The 21,566-nt window shown below is 46.9% G+C and overlaps 1 protein-coding gene across 13 annotated transcripts in view; it reads right to left on the bottom strand.

The window, feature by feature from the left end:
- The window catches only part of PPP2R5C (protein phosphatase 2 regulatory subunit B'gamma), a 122,098-nt gene that overhangs the window by 84,774 nt on the left and 15,758 nt on the right, over positions 1-21,566 (bottom strand). Inside the window, exon 1 of one of the 13 annotated variants that reach the window (XM_045775413.2) lies at positions 8,190-8,386. The exons of 11 other annotated variants lie outside the window; for them this stretch is intronic. In XM_045775413.2, the coding sequence (XP_045631369.1) occupies positions 8,190-8,283 (94 nt within the window). In that variant the 5' untranslated portion in view covers positions 8,284-8,386. Of the gene's footprint in view, positions 1-8,189; positions 8,387-21,566 lie in introns of those variants that run through there. One more of the 13 variants, XM_045775416.2, reaches the window with a different exon arrangement.

The following is a 21,566-nucleotide window of genomic DNA, read 5'->3' as shown; positions in this document are numbered from 1 at the left end:
CTGCCCTGGGCAGACTGAGGACACCTTCACAGATTCAGAGTTCTGAAAACACGGTCATCAAATGGGCCCACTACACGAAGGTAAAAAACCAATTCCTAGCTGTGTATGTACCCAAACTGGCTGCAGAAGCAAACCTACAAGCATGCACATGGGGGAGGGTTCCCCATCTCCTCCTCCCCGAGGTCTACCAAGAATAAGGGACCCGCAACGAGGGAGACTGGGCTTGCTCCCCCCAGTGAAACATCAGTCTTCCCCTAACTTTGTAAGTCAGAAGACCGAAATTAGAATGCACTGCTCACGAATGACACAACCAGCAGACAGAAACCCGAAAGGAGTACAGGAGTTCGCGTGCATGGGTGACAAAGGAGAGCGTGAAGAACCCATCAGCCAGTGCTCACCAGTGCAAACTCTACGGCCAACACCACAGCGCTCACACTTAAAACATAAGACTGAAGGTTGTCACTGCGACCCCACTGAGGTCAAATACTACCGCAGCTAAGAAATCCCAGCACGGGGGTGCCTGGGTGGCTCAGTTGGGTAAGCACTCAACTCTTGGTCTCAGCTCAGGTCGTGATCGCAGTGTCCTGGGATTGAGCCTGGCGGCCGGTCGTGCTTGGCGTGGTCTGCTGTGGGTTCTCTCTCTCCCTCTCTCTCTGCATCTCCCCCCCCCCAACCAAATAAATAAATCTTAAGGAAAAAAAAAAAAAAGAAATCTCAACACAAAAAAGGAATTCAGAGGAATTTAAGGTAATGGGATTTGACACCAAGGCAGTAAACCTCCGGAGGTCAAATTTCTAGATCTTCAGAAGCCACACCTGCATTTAAACACAGCTAAAGGGGGTGTGTGTGCCTGGGTGGCTCAGTCGGTTAAGTGTTTGCCTTCGGCTCAGGTCATGATCTCAGGGTCCTGGGATCCAGCCCTGCGTCGGGGGGGGGGGGGGTCCCTGCTCAGTGGGGAGTCTGCTTCTCCCATCCGCTTGTGCATGCATGCATCTCTCTTTCAAATAAATAAAATCTTTAGGAAAAAAAATAAACACAACTAAAGGAGAAATGACAAGGGGAGTCACCCTGTTTGGGACTCATCGCAGGACAGGTACCTCTAACTCTGAAAACAGCATTCTTCCTGAACGTTATCGAAAGACCTTCTTCAAAAGCGTTAACAATGGGGGCAGGGGAGGGGGAACGTAAGAAAAAGCTCATCTCCCGTTTCACCGAGCAGACTGACCCAAGAGAGCTGCAGGACTGAGCACAGGGACTACTCCGAGGTGGTGCTTGCCATCGTCCTACTGGGTACTTTTATACACAGTCTCTAAGTGGGACACAGTCCACGCTGCAGGATTACTGATGATGCTCATTCCTTCAGGGCGGTGAACCGGCAAGCCAACTGCGAGAGGAGGAAAGGCTTGGTGAGTGGGGGAGGGAGAGAGAAGCAGATACGCTCCAAGATGAACCAACAGAGGTAACAAAGAGGAAGGGAGAAAAAAGTGTGGTTAAGATGCTGGGTTCCGAAGTCCACGAAGCAAAGGGGTGACAAGTGGGGAGCCTCGAAAGGCTTCAGGGACCATTTTAAGCACTTCATATGCATTTGTTCCTTTCACCCTCATAAAATCCAGAGCGGCGAGAGGCAGGGCATCTTATTCCCATTTCCAGGGACAGAGTGAGTCAACTTGCCCAGGATGGCTCCGCCAGCCAGTGCAGGGGTCGGGGGTGGGGAGCCCAGAGCACCCCTGCCTCTCCCATTCAGAGGGAACCCTGGTTTTATTTGCAAGTGTGTCTGAAAGGCTGTTACGCTTTAAAAGACCAATAAAAATGCCAGTAAACATCAAAAAAGGTGTACGCACACCCCCAAAATACCGCTTTGTGAGGTGGTGCTGCTGTCCGTGGGGCCACTGTGAGTTAGCAGCTGTGCCCGCTGGCGCCTGCAGCGCTGCCCTCCCCCCCCTCCATGGCTGAACCCTCACCTGATTATTCCACCAACAGCCACTGATTTGTCAACAGTGGAATAAAGGCAAAAAAAGGAAAAGCCAATGCTTGAACCTAAAGACCACTGCTCACTGTTTAGGAAACAATTTCCGAATAACTAAATTTGCTTGTACGTTTTTTCTAAAGCAGAACATTTTCAGGATATTTCTAATATTATGAAACAGTTGAAACCTACGTAGAAGTTGAAGGAACACTTGGATACCCACTTCCCTAGATTCAACAGTTGTTCATATTTTAATGTATTTGCTTTACGGTTACTTTTCGCTGTGTTATTTCAAGAACGCTGCAGAGCCTGTCATTCCACGCTGCTAAGTCATCCATCTCCAGTCCCTGAGAAGGACCGTGCCACACCCTCACTGCGCCCAGAAAACTAAGTTGATCCCACAGCATCCCTTATCATTCTGCACTCAAGTTTCTCCAACTGCCCCCGAAATTTCTTCTACAGGTTTTTTTTTTTAGAACAAAGATCTGATATAGACTCACTTACTGTATTTGTTATGTCTCATTATTATTTTTTAATAGAAGGGCTTTCGACTTATGAACAATTCAAGGGCCAAAAGCAAAACCAGACATCCCCCACTTTAATTCTCTGCCCTCAGGGACTCCAGTCAGTGTCCTTTCAAGATGAAAAGACTTCCCTTTCAGTACCTGAGTGAGAGAAACTAATCACCCCGTTTTAGAGTTCTCCACATCCTTGGTGGTCCTGTTTCCATCTGCTAGGGAAGAGGGTTAGTCTGAAGCCAGGCCCAGCACAGAATGGTCACCCGTGTCCACCTTTTGAACCAGTTCCCCTGGACAGCTTCTCATGAGCCTGACAAGTAGTATTTGACTGATCAAGTAATTAGCTAGAAAATACACCAAATCAATAGTATCTGAATGGTCCTTCAGAGAAACTGCTTTATATTTTCAATCCACCACCGACAGAGTGCTGACACTCTAGGGACGATGCTAGAGGTCACGGGAAATAGCCAGCCGACTGTGACCTTCTGCAGGATGCTTACGATTCATGGAAGAGGCCAGAAAATGAAGTCCATTATCAACATGGGGCAGATGAGCTGGTGAAACAGGACAGCGAGGAAGGGCGGGGGGGGTCACACCAAGAATGGATGGGTGCAGTGCTGCAGGCTCTCAGGTGGACCTAAAATGAGTTCTGAAGTCCAGACACGCAAACACATTACACGAGGGAGAACAGTAACAGTCAGAAGGTGCATGGGGTGTGGAAGCTCCACATTCACCTCTCGACACCCTGGCGGGGGGCAGAGGGGAGAGCACGGTCTCAGACTCTGACTCCTTCATTCTCTGTGGCCCTGGGCAAGAGGCTCCCCTGTTCTAGAACAAAGTGGGGATAACGCTTCACGATGCTGGACGGATTTGGAGAGGACGTGGCCCTCACCTCACACGCTCCATCCATGCTGCCTCTCCTCCCGGGACAGCCACCAGCAGCTGCTTGGGGACGTGGAGCCGGCAAGAGGGGCAGGGGCCCTGGCCTTACAGGCTGGTGACCTTGGGGAGGGAAGACGCTGGCACGTGTCCTGCTTGCACACCTCCCAGGCAGGAATGCTGGCAGGAACGATTCAGTGTTCTCGAAAGCTCCTTCCGTTTGGCAGAGTGCCTTCTGCTTAGAAGAGGGCCACTTTGCAACTGCATCTGACGTATGGAACCAGAAGCCAGACAAGAAGGAGGCTGCACCCCAACCACTCGGCCTGGGAGGGGTCTGTCCTCGTGCAAGGTTTATAAAAGCACACACCGTTTTCTTGGTGGTCAACCTCACGTCTTTATTTTTCTCCCATTCCTCATACTTTAGTGAAAAAATTCTGGGGGCTTAACTTTTGCTGCAAGGCAGGAATCATGATCTGAAAACCCTCAGAAGACATTATACCGAAGCTGAGGGAAGACTAATGAACAAAAAGCATGTGGACTTGATGCAAACACCCCCACCCCAAGGGAGCTCTGTTACTTTGGTTACCTTCCACACACCCTCAGGAATACAACAGACACGATGTTGCATACAGGATCACGCCAGGTAAGCTTTAAAGGTGTATTTCTAAAAAGTCGCCTCAGAGAGAAGGACAGGTGCACGGCATCCAGATGTCTGTGAACTAGAACTCCTGAGCTGATTAAAGGCACAGGCACAGAGAGGGTCACGGGTCTGAGCTTTCGAGAGGTCTTTTGTTTTTGGCCACCACCGAAACGTTGGGGGAATGTGGACACCGCTAGGCACCGCCCCACAGTGATCACATCACGCAGGAGGGTCGGACGTCCAGCCGGCCACCTGCGTTGTGCACCGGTGTTGGGAGCAGTGCCGGCTGAGCCGCCGGACGGGGTCTGACGTCCGCACAGCCTCTGGCCCATTTTACTCGTGAGAAAACAAACTTCTGCAGTTAGACTTCAACATCCCAGGAAAAATGGGTTCCCACAAAAGGAATACTTTGCTCTTGAGCCCCCCATGGGGCCACGTCTACTTCTCAGTCCTTCAAAGACAGACTCATCAACTGAGTGAGTTTAAGAAACAGCTAGAACAAGAGGCCAGCAGTTAACTCCCTTGAGGCCGGATTCACGCAGCTGGAAAAGGGTCAAGAACTCTCTCCTCTCAGGCCATTAACATCGTTAATGTTAGTTAACCTGGCTCTGGAAGTGACATATTTTACTACACTAACAGGCTGTTCAAAACCTCACGGAATGGTCTAGAACGGGGATGGGCAAACTGGGTCCCACGGGCCAAATCTGGTTTGCCACCTGCTTTTGTAAATAAAGCTTTACTGGAACACACGCAAGCCTCGTCATTAACTTACTGCCTATGCCTGCTTTCACGGCCAAAAATATTTATTTACAGGCACATCTCATTTTATTGTGCCTCACAGATACCGTGTTTCTTACAAATTGAAGGTCTGCAGGTCTGTGGGCGCCATTTCTGTTCCAGCTGCATTTTGCTCACTTTGCGCCTGTGTCCCAGGTTGGTCATTCTCGCGGTATACCAAACCTCATTACTACTACATTTGCTCCGGTGATCTGCGGTCAGTGATGACGGCTTGCCGAGAGCTCGGGTGATGCTTAGCATGTTTTGGCAATGAAGTATTTTCAAATGAAGGTATGTGCACTGTTTTTGTCTGACATACTGCGCCTGGACACTTAACGGACTAGAGCAAGAGCGTAAGCGTGACTTTTGTAGGCGCTTCGTAAGACTTGATTTACGGTGACATGAGCTTTCCTGCAGAGGTCTGGAACTGGCACTGCCCAGCCCTTCTCTGAGAAAGCACGGACCCCAGCCCAGAGCTGCGCCCTCTCGACAGCAGCCACAGACACGTGTCTATTTAAATCTGAAAGAACTCTCACGAAATAAAATCCAAAATCCAGTTTCTGAGTTGCACTGGCCACATATGAAGTGCTCCACGGTCAGATGTGGCCAGCATGGAGAACATCACCACCAACACAGACAGTTCTCTTGGACGGCACTAGAAGATCGGGATTTAAGTCATCGAGCTAAATTTACAGCCGTCAAGTTCAGGTGAGGCTCGCTCCTTCTACAGACAGAAGACTTTATGTAGATTTCAATAGTATGTTCCTCTCTGCTTGAACTTTTTTAGGATATGCTAATTTACCATATTAATTGCAAACTCTAGATTATTTAATAGAAGAGAACTATCCAACCCACTGGGACTACTAATCAGTTTAGTGATTGGATTGATTGATTTGTTTACCTGACTGTGCCACCCACCCCACAGGGGGCTGTGAACTCCTGAAGCTGGGCCACAGAGCCTGCTTCATGTTGTAAGTTAGGGACCTGCTTGGCATGGCGTGCTAGGGGAACTGACAAATATATGTAAAATAAAGAAACGGAACCCTGGACACAAAACTGTCACACTCAAGAGGCCAATGAAACAGATGAATGTTGATAAGGCACTGGGAAAGACCCAAGTATAATCCTGTGGTAAAGGTTCTACAAACTGCCAAAATTTCCATTTTAAAATAAGTCGGGTTTTTTTGTTTTTGTTTTGTTTTGTTTTGTTTTGTTTTGTTTTGTTTTAAAGATGCCAAACAGAACTGGCTGGGTTTGGATTTTGGTCCAACCACGTGAGGACTGTGTGACCTTGGAAGGTCATTTTCTCTTCTGCGTGAAGACCCCTCCTCCCTAAATGGGAACCATGTTGCACCTGGCGAGGGAGGCAGCCCTCAGCGTCGCCCCCTCCCGGCCGCCGCCTCTCCCCAGCATCATTACATCAGCCCCTGTTCTCCCAGCACCTGTGTCCCTCCTGCACCAGGGGCCCCTGCATGGGTCTCTCCACAAAACCACTGGCTCTGGGGTGGGGCTGCGCCTCTCAGTCACGGTTACTAACCCTCAGCACTGGACATACACAGGAGAGCGGCTGACTGGGTGTTTAATTGGTCGAGAATCTAAAAACCAATGTAAGTCAAGCAAACCTTGCTAAACTGAGCACCAACGTGCTTGCTCTAAAAACTGCTTAGGAGTAAATAGAGCGCTCTTCAAGTTTTGAACTTAGAAATTATTCCCCTGTTTGAATTAAAAGTGAATTTTAGGTCCCTACAGGTTACCCCCTCTTAAAAACTTAAAAACTTCAGGTTAATACACTCCACTACTTTTTCCTCCATAGTTAGACAGCAAACAACCAATGACTCAAACAAAGGCAAAAAAACCCAACCTGCCTATAATAAAGTCTTGGGATAAAAAAAAAAAAAATCAGTGTGGTATAATAGGGCATAAAAGTAAATGATTCCATTTCAGAATAAACTCTTAGCTCAAAAAATGACTAGTGCCTTAAGTGTCTACTAAAATCAGGAAAAAAATGATGAACCAAAATAACCTGGGTTATTCATAAGATATCTTAAAACTATAAAAATATATTTCATATGTAATAAAATCATCTTACTGCTAAACTAGTCGGTATTTAAGAACTAACTCAAACCTAAACACAGTTACATCTTGCTTTTACCCGTTTGGTTCCTGCCATTAAAGCATCTAAATGCTGGGCACACACCATGAAACAATGAATGTGTAGCCCAACCTGCAAGTTGGTCACCGTGGGTATTAATTTTCGCCAGCTTTATTACAGAGGGTTTGCAGAGAAAAGCAACACCCATTTTATTCCAGCAGATTGAGTATTCGTGTGCTTTATCTTCCCTGGATACACCCTAGGATCTGAAAAATCTTGTCCGGCATTTTAGTCATACGGACTATTAGTCACCTAGAAATATTGCCCCCACCCTTCCTTAACACGGGTCCTTAGAGGAGATTCTGACAGTGACAACTGTTTTGTCAGGGCGTAGCTGTGACATTATACGTTTTAAAGTGATCTGATAAAGCCTAACGTCCATTTTCTCTCTCAATTATGAACAAAAAAATTTTATATTACACATGCTTTAAGATGCCAACTGAGAATAAGCAGACTACTACTCTGATACTTATATTTTAATATAATTATTATTAATTACTACGGTAATTGTGTTTTTCAGCTCAGTTCTGAACCCAAATTTTGTATAAACTACAAGAAGCGAGACCTATGTACACATTGAAAACTTGTTGCCATTTTAAATTTTAAAGTCAAATGTCAGTACAGAGCCTATTTAAATGCAAAATATTTCCTCCTCTTCCACAACCCGCTAACATCTCAGAAATGACCCACAAGAGATTTCTGTATCTCCGAGCTTGAGCACGTTTTCTTGTTGAGGCTCCTCGGCAAGAATGAAAACAACCTTTTAAAGGAAGTTCTCTTCCAATCGTTTCTGCATATTTCCTGACGGCAATTCATCTTCATTACAGAGATGTGCCCCCGATGAAATGTTCGCAGCGTCGAGCGACCCAGATGTAACAGAAACTCCGCGGACGGACAACTTGGCCGGGCGCTGCCGCCCGCCTCTCCTTCCCACCTCCACCCAATACCTTCCCCGGGCAGTGACTTCACATCCTTTGACATCAGCACGGCTCGGAAAGGGGGATGGGAGAGCGAGCAGAAAGCAGAAAAACCAGCTTTGAACTATGCGTGCAAGGCCTCTCTCAAGACTCCGATTCCACGAGTCGTCGTTCGTAAAATGCCAGACCGTGGTGACACAGCCCACCTCCGCGGGCTAAGTGTGCAGCGCAACGGAATGGTTCTGCGAGCAAGGACTTCCTGCTCCTCTTATCTGAAGCACAATAGCCATTTATTAACTAACCACAGAAGGTTCCGATTCGGCGAAACACAATAACTCACCTCGAATGTGGAGAAGGGCCACGGGCTGGAAAGGCCCGTTGGAGTTCGCCGCGTCCACCACCATCCTGCTGCCCGCTTTATTACATGTCCACATCTAGACTCCAGCGGGAAAGGCAATGTACTCCTTAAGGCAAGAAACCAGCCTCCATTTTAGTTTAAAAAAAAAGACAAACTGAAGCTCTCTGCAGCTGGAGGGAACTGGCTGCCCCGTGATGTCAGCAGGCATGGGGCTCGCTGATTGGCCGGAAGCTGCAACTTAAAATGACACTAAAAAAACTGCAAATGGAGAGAGCGCCCTGCTCGGCTGTCAGTGTGCGCGGCCGGCCGGCGCGGCTCCCGGCTCCCGCAGGCTTCGCTCCCCGCTAACTTCCAGCCCGAGAGCCCCTCTCCGAGGGTGCAGGGCTGAGGCCGGGGACCCCCCCCCCCCCGCCGGTCTGGGGGTGGCCTCGGGTGCCAGCGGCGGAAGACAAGTGTGTGCGAGCCGCAGGAACTCCACGGCCGGCGCTCTGGGCCGGCCCCCCAAAGTCAGGGGCACCTCATTCTTGCCTGGCCCGCGGCGGCTCCAGGTTCCAGGTGCTCTAACATCTGAACTGGAGTTAACACGTGGGCAACCCGGTTTCGGGGTGTTTAGGCAAATAGCTATTCAAACATTATGCAATCCCAAGTCGCTGGTGTGGACTCGGGCTCAGCCTCTCCTATCGCCGAGTTACGAGCTGATCCTCAAACGCCGTTTTTTTTTTTTCCTCGAGATCTCGTGTTTTTATTGGAAAAATTCAGTTAAAAAATTACATGGGAAATGAAAGCTTCCTTAAACTGAATCGCTAGAAAGCGCTACCGATTAAAGGCAGTTAAAAGAAAGCTATAAAATGAAATGCAGTGTTCATTTTTGTATCTTAGAGATGGCAACACGTTACTTTTAACTTCACAGAAATTTTAAGTTTAAAATCTCTAAGCTAAAAAGGGATATTTCCCTTACTTTTATGGGGCTAATTTTAAAAGCTATTATTTAAATCTCTGTTTCTTATCTTCAAAAAGAGTTAATGTAAAAAGCTGTTCCAAGGAGACAGACGTTCCTGGAGTATGAGGAGGGGACAAAAGAGATGGTCCCCTAACAGAAGGAAGTATCACTGCTAGCCCCAACTAAAAACAAGCTGCAGGGAAAAAGTCTCTGGCAGGTACAATGGAAAACAAATTCCTCACTTCTTGACGCACACACCTAAGTCTGTCCAAACCACATCTCTTTTCTGTGTTCTCCTACAAGTCCCCTGCGTGAAAAGAACGCCAAAGCCCTCTGCTTCCTAGACCTCCTTCCCAATAGGAATAGTAAGAATCAGTAAGTGGGGTTAGCAGTCACACCTGCGGGCTGGCACGCCATACATTTCGAGGAAGGAGTGAACTGCTGCAATTGTCCAGGGGTGTTTAGCAAGGCCCCCTCACTAGCAAGAAGGCAGTTTTTATAATGTGCATCAATATCGATCACAAAAATAATAAGCAAAAGCAAACCAAATCGCACCCGGGCCTCCCTCTTCCCCAGAGCTGAAGGATGCTGCTGGGTTCCAGAGCTAGCCATACAGGTACTTATAACAGGCAATGGCGACCAGTCCTTCGCCACCTGCATGTACTTGGCCTCACACCTGCCTGGCTCTCCTCTGGCTAAACAAAGCTGCCTGTGCTTTCAGCCAGTAATGTGAACTTAAATTCTAGCTGCTGACCCGCTGGGTTTGTCAGATGGAGGGAAGGACGGCTCTCCTAGGATCACCACCACCTTCTCCCCCAGGGTGTGATGCCAGATGAACGCAGATGTGCGTGCAAGGAGGAACGAGGTGTGCAGGGGTTCAGTAAGGGGTCCAGAGCAGATGCTTCTGGCAGTTCCGTACTTTAAAAAGAGAGAGACCTGTCCTCAAATAATCTGATACAGCAGATGAGAAGGGGAAATGTGCCTGTCCCAAGACTGTGCTGATGAGCTAAAATGAAGAGATGAGGGGAAAGACTCCTAGGATCTTTACATAAAATATACAGATTAGGAGTCAACGAACAAGCGAAGAGGTTTCTTGATGTATTTTTCCTAATGATCTCAGATCAAAGGATCTCAACTTTATTAGTGATTTCCCCCCACGCTCTTTTGAAGCCTATACATATAAAGTAACTCTTTAAAGAACTCAAGGACTGTGATGTGGAAATCACTGATGAAACACTCCCTAAACACAAATAAGCCAAGAAACAAATGAGTGATATGGAGAAAGGAGACCACTCGAACAAATATATAGACGGCGGCTCCTGGACTGGAAGGGTAAATACTATAAATATGCTGGTGTGCATTTCCCCCCAAACTGATTTACAGGTCTAAAGCAATTCCAGTCAAAATTTGGTTGGGTCTCTATTTTTCTGACCTTTTTTTTTTTTCTTGACAAAACAGTTCTAAAGTCCCCCTGGAAAAATAAAAAGCAAGAGAATGAGATTACTTGTGAGGAAGGCTAGTCCTACCCACAGGAAAGCTTGTGAATTCACGCCGGCGTAATGAGAGCCTAAGAGGCAGGTCAGGTCCGTGGGACGAAGCTACAGCCCCTGGAGGGGGAAGCATATGCATCCAAGTGTATTATTATGACAAAGAATGACTCTTGAGTCAGTGGAAAGGGGAAGATTAGTTAGATAGCTGGTTGGCCGTGCGGGGATAAGCCAATTTAAGTCTTCACACCAAAATAAAATCTGAGATGAGTTAAATAAAAAACCAAACCCAAATCACCCCCAAACCCCCAAATCCCTACAGCTTTCAGAAGGGAAGTGAGTATCAAGAGAACAGGACGTTTAAAGACAACGGACAAACCCTTAATGGATGTTGCTCACATTTAAACATTTACAGAGTTCTGGATGTTCCCTCCGAAACACCAGAGGAAACATAGATGCTATAAATACAAGGAGTTACTTAATAATACACTAGAGCTGGTCATCAAAAACGGGGCCTCGATGTTGAAATGCTTCAGTTCACAAAAGAACTATAACTGATCAATACTTGTATAACAAAGCATTTCTCTGCCTATCAGATCAGCAATAATTTCAACAACGATAGTTACTCGACGCTGGTAAAGGCACGCTGACCCTGCCAGCAAATGTATAAGTTGTTTGGATCCTTTCGGAATTAGAATCATCTGGCAATACGGATCGGGATTCTTTAAGGAATTTTACTCCTGGGAATCTATTCTAGAAATGTTTCTATTCTAGAAACGTAGTAGCAGAGTGAGCATCCCATTTTAATATTTTAAAAATTGTGCTAAAATACACATTACATAAAATTCATCATCTTAACCACTTTTTTAAGTGCACAGCTCAGTGGTATTAAGTACATTTGTATTTTTGCGCAGCTGCTGCCACTGTCCATCCACAGAACTCTCTTCATCCTGCAAAACTGCACCCTGTCCCCATTAAACACTAATTCCTATCTCTCCTCCCTGCCCCCAGGCTCCGGCACCCCCCCCCCCCCGGTCTACTTCCGTCTCTGTGGATCTGACCATCCAGGGACCCCATCCAAGTGGGATCAGGCAGGCTTTGTCCCGGGACTGGCTTCCTTCCCGCGGTGGAACGTCCTCGAGGTCCGTCCTGTCCTAGCAGGTGTCAGCATCTCCTTCCTTTGTAAGGCTGAATAATATTCCGTGGTGTGCACAGACCATGTGCTGTCCCATTCATCCACAGATGGCCGCGCGGGCTGCCTCTGCCTCCGGGCTACTGCGAATAAAGCCGCGATAACACGGGCGTGCCAGTGTCTATTTTCAGTCCCTCCTTCTAGCTCCTTGGGGTGCACCCCCAGAAGCGGAATCGCTGGGACATATGGCGTTTCTATGTTTAGCTCTCGGAGGAACCGCCGCACTGTTTCCCTCAGTGGCAGCGGCATTTTGCACTCCCACCAACAGTGCACAGGGCTCCAACTTCTCCACATCCTCGCCAACACTGGTTGTTTTCTGTTTTTTTTCCCTCTGATAGTAGCCACCCTAACAGATGTGAAGTAGTATTTTGCTCTGATTTTGTTTATCATTTTCCTAACAATTTGTGGCGTTGATCACGTTTTCTTGTGCTTACTGGCCATGTGTGTGTCTTCTTTGGAGAAACGGCTCTTCAAGTCCTTAGCCCATTTTTGAACCTGGTTTTCTTGTCATTCAGTTGCAGGAGTTCTTTATAAATGCTGGATATTAATCTCTTCTCAGATAAAGGACTCCTATTTCCTCCATTCTCCAGACTGCCTTTTTACCTCGCTGATTGTGTTTCTGATGACAGAAATTTTAAGTTTTGATGTCATCCAACTTATTTTTATTTCTGTTGCCTGCGCTTTTGGTGTCATTTCAAAGAAATCAATAGCAGACTCAGTGTCATGAAGCTTTTCCTCTAATGACTTGTCTTTGATCCACTTTGAGTTACCTTTTTTAAAAAAAGATTTTATTTATTTGAGAGAGAGAGAGAGACTGTGAGTGGGGGGAGGGGCAGAAGGAGAGGGAGAGAGAATCTCAAGCAGACTCTGTGCTAAGTGTGGAGCGTGATGTGGGGCTCCATCCTACGACCCCGAGATCACCACCTGAGTCAAAACCAAGAATCCGATGCTCAACCAACTGAGCCACCCAGTACCCCTGAGTTACCTTTTTGTGTATGGTGTGAGGTAGGGGTCCAACTTCATACTTCTGCATGCAGACATCCGGTTCTTCTAGGGCCATTTGTTCAGAAGCCTGTCCTTCCCCCCCTTGAGTGGGTGGCACCCTTGTTTATTTCCACGCTCTGCAGTCTACTCTGTACTGGTCTATATGCCTGTCTTTATGCCGGTACCACACGGTTTTGATTACTGCGGCTTTGCAGGAAGTTTTAAAATCAGGAAATTTAAGACCTCCAAGTGTGGTGTTCTTTTCCAAGACTGCTTTGGACATCTGGGGTCCCTGGAGATTCCACATGAATTTTAGGGTGGATTTTTCCGTTTCTGGAAGAAAACACTGTTAGGATTTTGATAAGGATTGTGCTGAATGTGTAGACCTCTTTGGGCAGTACTGACATCTTGGCAGCATTGTCTTCCAGTCCATGGACACAGAGGTCTGTCCAGTGACTGGTGTTGTCTTCAGCGTCTTGAAGCAGTGTTTTGTATTTCAGTGTACAAGTCTTTTACCTCCTTGGTTAATTCCTAATAATTTTTTTTCTAGAGCATCACATTTTTATGATTCTAAAATACTAGAAACCACTTAAATGTCAAAGGGATTATCCCACACAGTGAAATATTACACATCCATCAAAAATCTTTATAAGTATATAAAATGAAAATAACTAGAAAGGGCAGTGTGTGTAAGTTTTCAGAAATAGTATGATCATAAAAAGAAACACTCCCCAAATATCAACTGTTGAGTGTTATGGTAATAGGTGGTTCTTCTTCCTGAAACTTCTGTTATCTTTTTCAGTACTGCTAAAATAAGCACATAATACTTTGATAAAAATGACAAGTAACAGTTTTTAAAAAGACACATAAATGATGTTATCATAGGGAGGAACCCTCAATGAACGCGGCCTCTTGGTGTAGGTGACAAACCGAGAACCGGCTCTGATGGGAAGTATGACCCCCAAGGTTTGTTCGTTGTGATGCATCCATGAGCTCATGTAGGTAAAAACACACAAACAAAAACTGGCCTAAATCGGGCAAGACAAATTGAACCAAGAAACTAGAGGATGTGGACTCCCTGTCTCGAAGAATTGGTCAGGGACTAGTTTTTACCACCATATCTGCCACCTTTGCTGTGACTCTGGATCCTCACTTAAGTTACCAGGGTTCCACTGGTCCCCGGAGCACCGTCTTCACTGATGGCATAAGCCCTCAGCAGTGCTCCCAGAAAAGGAGCACCACAGCCACGCCCCGTCGCTGGGCTGCAAGTTTCTGCCACCGTGCATTACCCCGGGCTTGGTTCTTCTCACCTGGAGCAGGGCGTCTATGTGACCTTCCATCTCCTCAACTGTGAGGAGGCGCAATGTCACGGATGGAGGATACTACCCTGCTGGGCTGACGTGCAGAGCTTGGGAGTGGCTCCAGCCATTACAGGTGTCATGCTGAGAGTGGACACTGCAGCACTCCAAGAGCATGGCCTCTACCAACAGTGCTTTGGAAAGATCCCCAGGCTGCAGTGGGATCCCTGCTTAGACTACCCACCCCCAGCCTTCCTACTCCCAGCCCCCCAGACGGTGGCTGGCACACAGCATATGCACCATCCAACATACTGAATGATGGATGAATCAAGCAGTAACACCTCTTCTGACCCTCCAAAACCCCCTTACTACTCTTTAAACCTCTTCCCTATAACACATAACTAAGAAGGCCAGGCCACCTAGTTGCCTGGACAGTAATACGCCCCTTCCCCTGGGCGCACAACTCCTGTCTGGCCTCCTGCTGTGCCCTCCGTTACCCCCTGTGACGGGCCAACCTGCCTTTCATGACAGCCTCACAACTGGGCTCCTGACTCTCCCACGATAACCTGGCTCCTCTCCCTTCCTTCCTGCTACTGCAGCCGCACCACGAAGGGCCTGAGCTAATGCCGAGGGAGGAAAGGCACCTTTCTGGGCTCAGGGTGGTGTGCCTTCCAGAACAGAAGGTGGGCAAACAGCCCCCCCCCCACCGCCCCCAATCAAAGATGGAAATGCAAGGGGTCTCCATGCTGTACTAAAGTGAAGACTTACAAAGGAATTACTCTATTCTCTGGTCCCTCTGTCACTTCGTTTTGGTCTTTATTTAAAAGCAAACTGCCTGTAAATACATTCCACTGATTTTATTTCTGATTTAGCATTTCTGAATAAAACTTTCTAGTTTTCGTTTCTAAATTTAGCTCAAGGTTTTATTTTTCATCTCCCAGGCAATTTTGTCGGCAAATTAAATATGCTCATATTTTAGTGAAGTTTTCTAGTTCCTTTCATTAAAAGAACGTTGTTTTTGAACCTAGAGAACCATGGTGTCGTCAGAGCAAAGCACGGCTGTTGTGTTGGCCAGCACTGTTTTTTTTTTTTTTTTTTTTTTTGAACTGGAAACTATATGAGCAGGGATGATGTACGTTTTGTTGGGTAAGAGAGCTAACCTAAAATGTTTGGCTCCACTTAGAGTTTAAAATAGACTTTTTCCTGAGGCAGATCAAAGATACCTAGCATTCAGCTGTGTTCACGGGTCGCCAGGGAACTTCTGCTTGCCAAAAGCAAGGACAAAGGGACGGGCGCCTGTTGCCCTGTCGATCTGAGCGAGTCCTGAGAGTAGGAAGCGTGGCCGGGCTGGTCCCCAGGGAAGGCCAGTGGGGGTAAGTGGAGTAGACCAGGAAAAACTTCCCCCAACTGTCGTTCTCCCCACAGAGCAAGTGCTCACCGCCCTTCCTCACTCCGGGAAGGCAGGACGCCCACACAAGGTGTACCTAGTACACGTGACATATCCAGTTTGCTCTCACGTCAGCTACTACGAACAATCCTCCTTCTACACAGAAGAACCGGAGAGGGGGCAGCGGTGAGCCTGGCCTGGTTCCAGTTCTCCGGGAACTGAAGGAGTGGGGAAGGAGCAGGAAGAGGGCTGGAAGGGCTTCCCATTCCTCCCGTAGAGTGTGTCTCCTGCATCCTTGGCAGATGCTGGACTGGGCACCAAAACAGACATGCAAACAGCCCTGCCCTCGGTGACACTTCCCGCAAGAGCAACGCGTGCGGCGCGTTCTGCAGCCCGAGTGTCAGTGCCGGACGGCGGGATACACACACGGTGGTCTAGCCACACGCTGGAGTATTACTCAGCCTTAAAAAGGAAGAAATCCTGTCGCCGGCTACAACCGATGATCCCTGGAGACGTGATGCTGAGAGAGAAGAGGGAGCCAGAAGGACACATTCTGGAAGATTCCGCTTTCTGGAGGAGTTGAAATCACAGAGACAGAAAGGAGAATGCAGTTGCGGGGCAGGGGGAGGGCGAGGGGAGGCACTGTGTACCAGGGGCAGGGTTGGGTTGGGGACGACGAACAGACAGTGGTGATGGGTGCACAGCACCGTGAAGGTACTTACCGCTGCTGAAATGGACACCGACGCATGGTTAGAATGACAAATACTACATGCGATGTGTATTTTACCACAATTAGAAAAACAGATGAGGCAGGCTGGAGCCAGGGTGGTTCAGGACACACAGGCAGGGCAGAGGCAGCCGGGCATGGTGGCGGCCTCCAGGGGAGGCAGTGCAGAGGAAAGCCGGGTGTCTAGGGCCGCGAGGCGCTGGACAGAGGATGGGGCCACCCAAGGCACGGCATGGTGTGCGGTTGCGAGTGGGACGTGAAGTGCAGTGAGAAATTGAGGTGAGGTGTGGGGAGGGCCTGAGACAAACGTTAAATGTGAGACTACGGCTGGGAGACAGGAGGCGGACTCCCAGGTTCTGCCCCGAGGTGGCTGGCAGAGGCCTGAGACTGTCGTTGTAGTAAAAGCCACGTTTGTGGCCCCAGGAGAGCAGACAGGACAGTGTCCCAGAAGGCCGGGCTGGCTGATACAGCACCGGCTCTCGGTCATGCACACCGGGGGCCCTGGTGGCGCCTCTACTGTCCAGCTGCTGACAGAATGGAACCAAGAGGAGCCTGAGTTGGAAAAGTGTGGTGGATCTGGGTCTGTTGGCTCCCTGAGCGCAGGGGCCACCTCTGGTCATTGTCATCATCCTGGCCACCTCCCCCTGCTCTAGACAACCCAGATGGTCAGTAAGTACTTGCTGTGAACAGGCACCTGCCTCACCAAGCCCGGGGCCACTTCCTCTGTTACCCGGGGCAGCCAGGAGCAGACGCAGAAATCCAAGCGCGGGGCAGAAGACAGGACTGATGAGAGCGGTTTCTTGGCCCACCAGAATTAGGGCAGGCACTCTGGCAACTTCCCACACTGCATTGTTATAATTCTGCAACTAATGGCCAAGAGGCAAAGCTCCTCTCAATACATGCACAGTTCATCTTTAGGCAGTGAAATGACCCACTTGTATGGCCAAACTTCCAACAGTATCAGAAAATGAATTGCTTTGGACGAGGTTGAAGTACTGCACTTTCACAAAACCCGGGCCATGTAAATTCTCCCAAAAATAATGTAACGATTTCTTTCACACAAGCCCAAATGCTTAGCAACTCCAACTTTCTGCCCCGAGGTCTCCAGGTAATTGCTGTTAAGTCCTAGTTGCTCCTTTATGACCTGACTTCTCCCAGGCTCTTCCTTCCACAAGAACGGCCCCAAGAAACAAACTGCGTGTGGCACGTCACCCAAGACATCTCCCTCCATTTAGCATCGAACACTCCCACCTCCCAGACCAAAACATGGTAAATGAAGGGACTGATTCAGGGAAATCTTTGAATGAAAAGACTACATTCAGCCTCCCTGTTAAATGAATAAAAATAGGAAATGCTAGTTTCCACCTAACAGATGACTCAGATTTTAAACGACCCCAGTATGGAAAAGGTGCGATAGGACAGGCATCTCCTCCGCTCTGGGCAGAGCGGAGTCTGCTGCCACCTCCCGGGATAGCGTCTGGGCGGTCTCTATAAAGGGATTTTGAAAACACACAGGCTTTGGTCCAGTACTTCCTTTCTCTGAGTTCAGCTTAAGAAAAGGTTCAAAGACATGAACAATGACGAAAGATTTACATTACAGCACAATCTATAACGGCTGAGAACCAAGGATCACCACACAATGGAATAATACAGTTGTTTAAAGAATCCTGCCTCTTTCATTAAAGTCAGGAGCAAGACAAACATGCCCACTTGCACCACCACCTATAACATCTTACTGGAACTTTCAGCCAATTCAGGGGGAAGACACTCGTAGGTATAAGAATTAGGAACAAAGACATGAGGTTATCTTTACGTGAAGATCTAACTAGATACTGGGGACATCTGAAAGAATCAACTAAAAAACTACCGTGTAAGATAATTCCATAAGAAAGCAGGATGGGAAAGCAAGACACGGAAATCAACAGCCTTCATGTAAATAACTATTTAGAAGACACAATAGCAACAATAACAGAATAGCTAAGGCATAAAACTTAATAATAATTGTGCAAAACCTACATGATGGATTCTCTAAAAACACCCCAAAGGGAATGAAAGTGGCCTGCACAGAACACTCTCTGAGGCCAGAGGACACACACATTCTAAAGATGCCAATCCTTCCTGGACATTTAAAAAACGTGATGGGATCCTGATAAAAACACAACCGCTTTTCCTGCAACGAAATGAGCCGATTCAAAGTTCCTACTCTTGTAATAATATCAGTATTATTGTTGTGAATTATTTTAATAGGATATAGCAATAACTACATCGATGATGTTCGAAACAAAGACTTTTCAGCGTAAAAGATACAAACCTGAAGATTCAAGAAACACGTAAAAACACCATCATGTTACGGTTGAACTGAAAACATCAGTATGAATGCATAACTAATGCGTATTCCACCTCCCTCCACTGACAGCCCCTGAAAGCAACACCAGTCCAAGAGCAACAAGCACCCCTAGTATCCAGATTCTGGTCTCCAAAGTCAATCCCCGCTGAAAGGAATCAGGGCTCCTTGAAAATGGCCGATTCCAAGTCTGGGGCAAAGAACGTACAAAATGAGGCTGGGGGAACATCTGACTGTGTCAGAAATCAAGGAGTCAAAAATAAATGCGTCTATGTACAAAAGATACACAGGTGTTAGCGCAAAGAATACCGAGTGGTTAAAATCATGCATCTACACATCAGAAAGAATAATGATTTTAGTAGGTTGAAGCACACTGAAATCAAATCAAAATACCTAAGTCCATAATGATATTAAAAAAAAAAAGAAAACCAGAAAAATCTTTAATTCTCACCATTTGAGGGAAAGTGTAACCAAAAGGCAGAGCTTTAAGCCCATCCTGACTTTCAGGAACTATATGTCAAGATAACCAAATGTCTCCAGTTGGTAAGAAACAACTCTGCTGTCAAAAGAACACCAGGTTCCATGTTCTCTCTAGCGACACTGCTGACTCAAGCAAGGGCTGTCACGTGGATACACAGCATTAGCAAAGAGCTGGTGGGGAACAGACCAGCGGGTGCCAAAACGTAGCTTGCAGACCGCCACCAGTACCTCTGGACAGCACAGCTGCAGAGCGAGGTGTCAGGGTCCGACGGGACAGCAATCCATCATCACCCTAACAGTCCCCAGATTGAATGAATATCCTGCACTAACTAATGTCTCCTGGCTCATACAACATCATGTCTAATGTACTCCATCCAAAAAAAGGTTTCTATTTACCAGAACTACAGGGAAAAAGTGGGATATTTTACAGGACAACTGGCTTGACTAATTTGACAAGTCATAATAAACTCATGCTCTGATTTACGATATTCCCAGACTGCTAGTGACCCAGGTATCTTGCAGAAGCAGCAAAAATAAATCCCTATAGAAGAAGGTACTTTCGTTTTAGGTTTTAACTTATTTTAAATAGTTGAGTATGATGACCAGCATACACTAGAAAATAGTCAGGTACTCAAGGAACTAAGACGTCGCCAACAAACTCTGATAACGATGATCACATCATCTGACACAGACCGCGAAGCAGCTGTCCTTACTGCACCCACGGAAACGGCGAGTGTTATCTGAGAACAGGAAAATAGGAAAAACTCATACTACGGATTAAAAATGTAAATTCTGTAAATGAAAAAGGCTATCTGAGATTAAAAGCTCAACAAAGGGAGTTCAGCACATCCTATCAGCCCCGAGGATTCTCAGCAAGATAACAGAAGTGGAACATGGTGTTTAGAGATTCTGATAGCAACTCAGCAAGGTAATTTTATGTCCGCTGGCTACAATAACACAAAAAGGCTGCATTTTATATTTCATTTGTGCAGTTATTTACTTTCACTGTATTTTATGAAGGTATACCTTCCACAGAGGGTTGAAAATTAAGAAAAAGAAAACTGGTCCTTCATGAGACATAATGTGAGGCCCTCTCATCGAGAATACAGCATGGGAAGTCACAAAAGTGTGAGAAATACAGGTGAGGATTAAAAAGACAGACAGTAAATGAAAAAGTCCAGTACGTGTTTGTTGAAAGCCAAAGAAAAAAGAGAGACGAGTGTAGAAGACATAATGGCTGGGAACCTCCCGGCCCTGAGGAAGGGTAATGATCTGTGGATGCACAACGGATCCCCAAAACGACCGATAATAAAGAAGCCCATGTTTGGACACCCAGCAGTGGAGCACCTGAAAGATCAACGTGACAGACAAAAATCAGAGAAGTGGGCAGAACCGGTCTCTTCAGAGACTGACTTTGGTTTCCCGACACTAATGGGAGTGGAAGGCGATGGAATGCTTATCTTTGTGGTTCTGAAGGAAAATAACTCCACCTGCAACTCAACCCTCAGGGAACATCTTTCAAGAATGAGGGCGGGATAAAGATATTTTCTAGATAAATAAATAAAGAATTTGCCACCTCTAGACTCTCATTAAAGAAAATTCTACAGGACGTATTGAAACAGAAGGAAAGCGATCCCAGGAGGAAAGCTGGAAATGCAGGCAGGAATGAAGAACAAAGTGATAAATACGTGGGTAAGTCCAAATCGCCAACAGAATACAACAAAAATACTGCTGTGGAGGAGTTTTAAGGGCTGGAAGAAAAAGTCAAAGATCCAGCAGTGGAGGGTCTCAGAAGACCGCAATAGCAGCCCTGGGTTTTTTTTTTTTTTTTTTTTTTAATTATCGGACTTCAAGGCTTACAGAAAAACTGAATGTGAAGTACAGAGTTTCCATATCACCGGCCACCTGTTTCCCATTATTAACGTTCTGCATTCGTGTGGGTGCATTTGCTACAACGATGAGCCAATACTGACAACATCATTATTAACTAAATACCATCGTTTCTCCAAGAGGGTTTGTTCTTCGCGTTATATACTCTATGGGGTTTGACAAATGCCAAATTGCATGTATTCACTGTCCTAGTATCGTACAGAATAGGTCCACTGTCTTGAAAATCTCCTATGTTCCATCTAGTCATCCCTCCCCAACATGAGTTAGTATGCATATTACCTACAACGAAGCTAAACCAAATATAAGCCAGATTCATGCCCTGTAAGCTGCAGGGACAGCCTGGATTCCTAGCAGAGAGGGGCAGAAGTGCATCTGTGAATCCATACATTCCTCCCTCCCTCCCTCCATCCCTTCCTTCCTCTGTTCTTCCCTCCATCCCTCCCCCTGCCTGGCACGTCTGCACTGAGCCCTTGCTATCCGCCCTGCAGCGTGGAAGGCACTGGAACACACCTGTAAGGATGATGCACTTCCTGCTCTGGGTTCACACATCTTGCGAAAGACCCACTGTTATGAACCGGAGGTACGAAAAACGTCGGATGTTTTATTACACTAGTCTTATACTTTAGTAAA

The sequence above is a fragment of the Ursus americanus genome, chromosome 26 (genome assembly GCF_024610735.1).
Source record: "Ursus americanus isolate L20-20 chromosome 26, mUrsAme1.1.p, whole genome shotgun sequence".
Classification (NCBI taxonomy): domain Eukaryota; kingdom Metazoa; phylum Chordata; class Mammalia; order Carnivora; family Ursidae; genus Ursus; species Ursus americanus.
The sequence above is the reverse complement of the archived record's forward strand: the minus strand, read 5'-3'. Positions and strand labels throughout refer to the sequence as shown.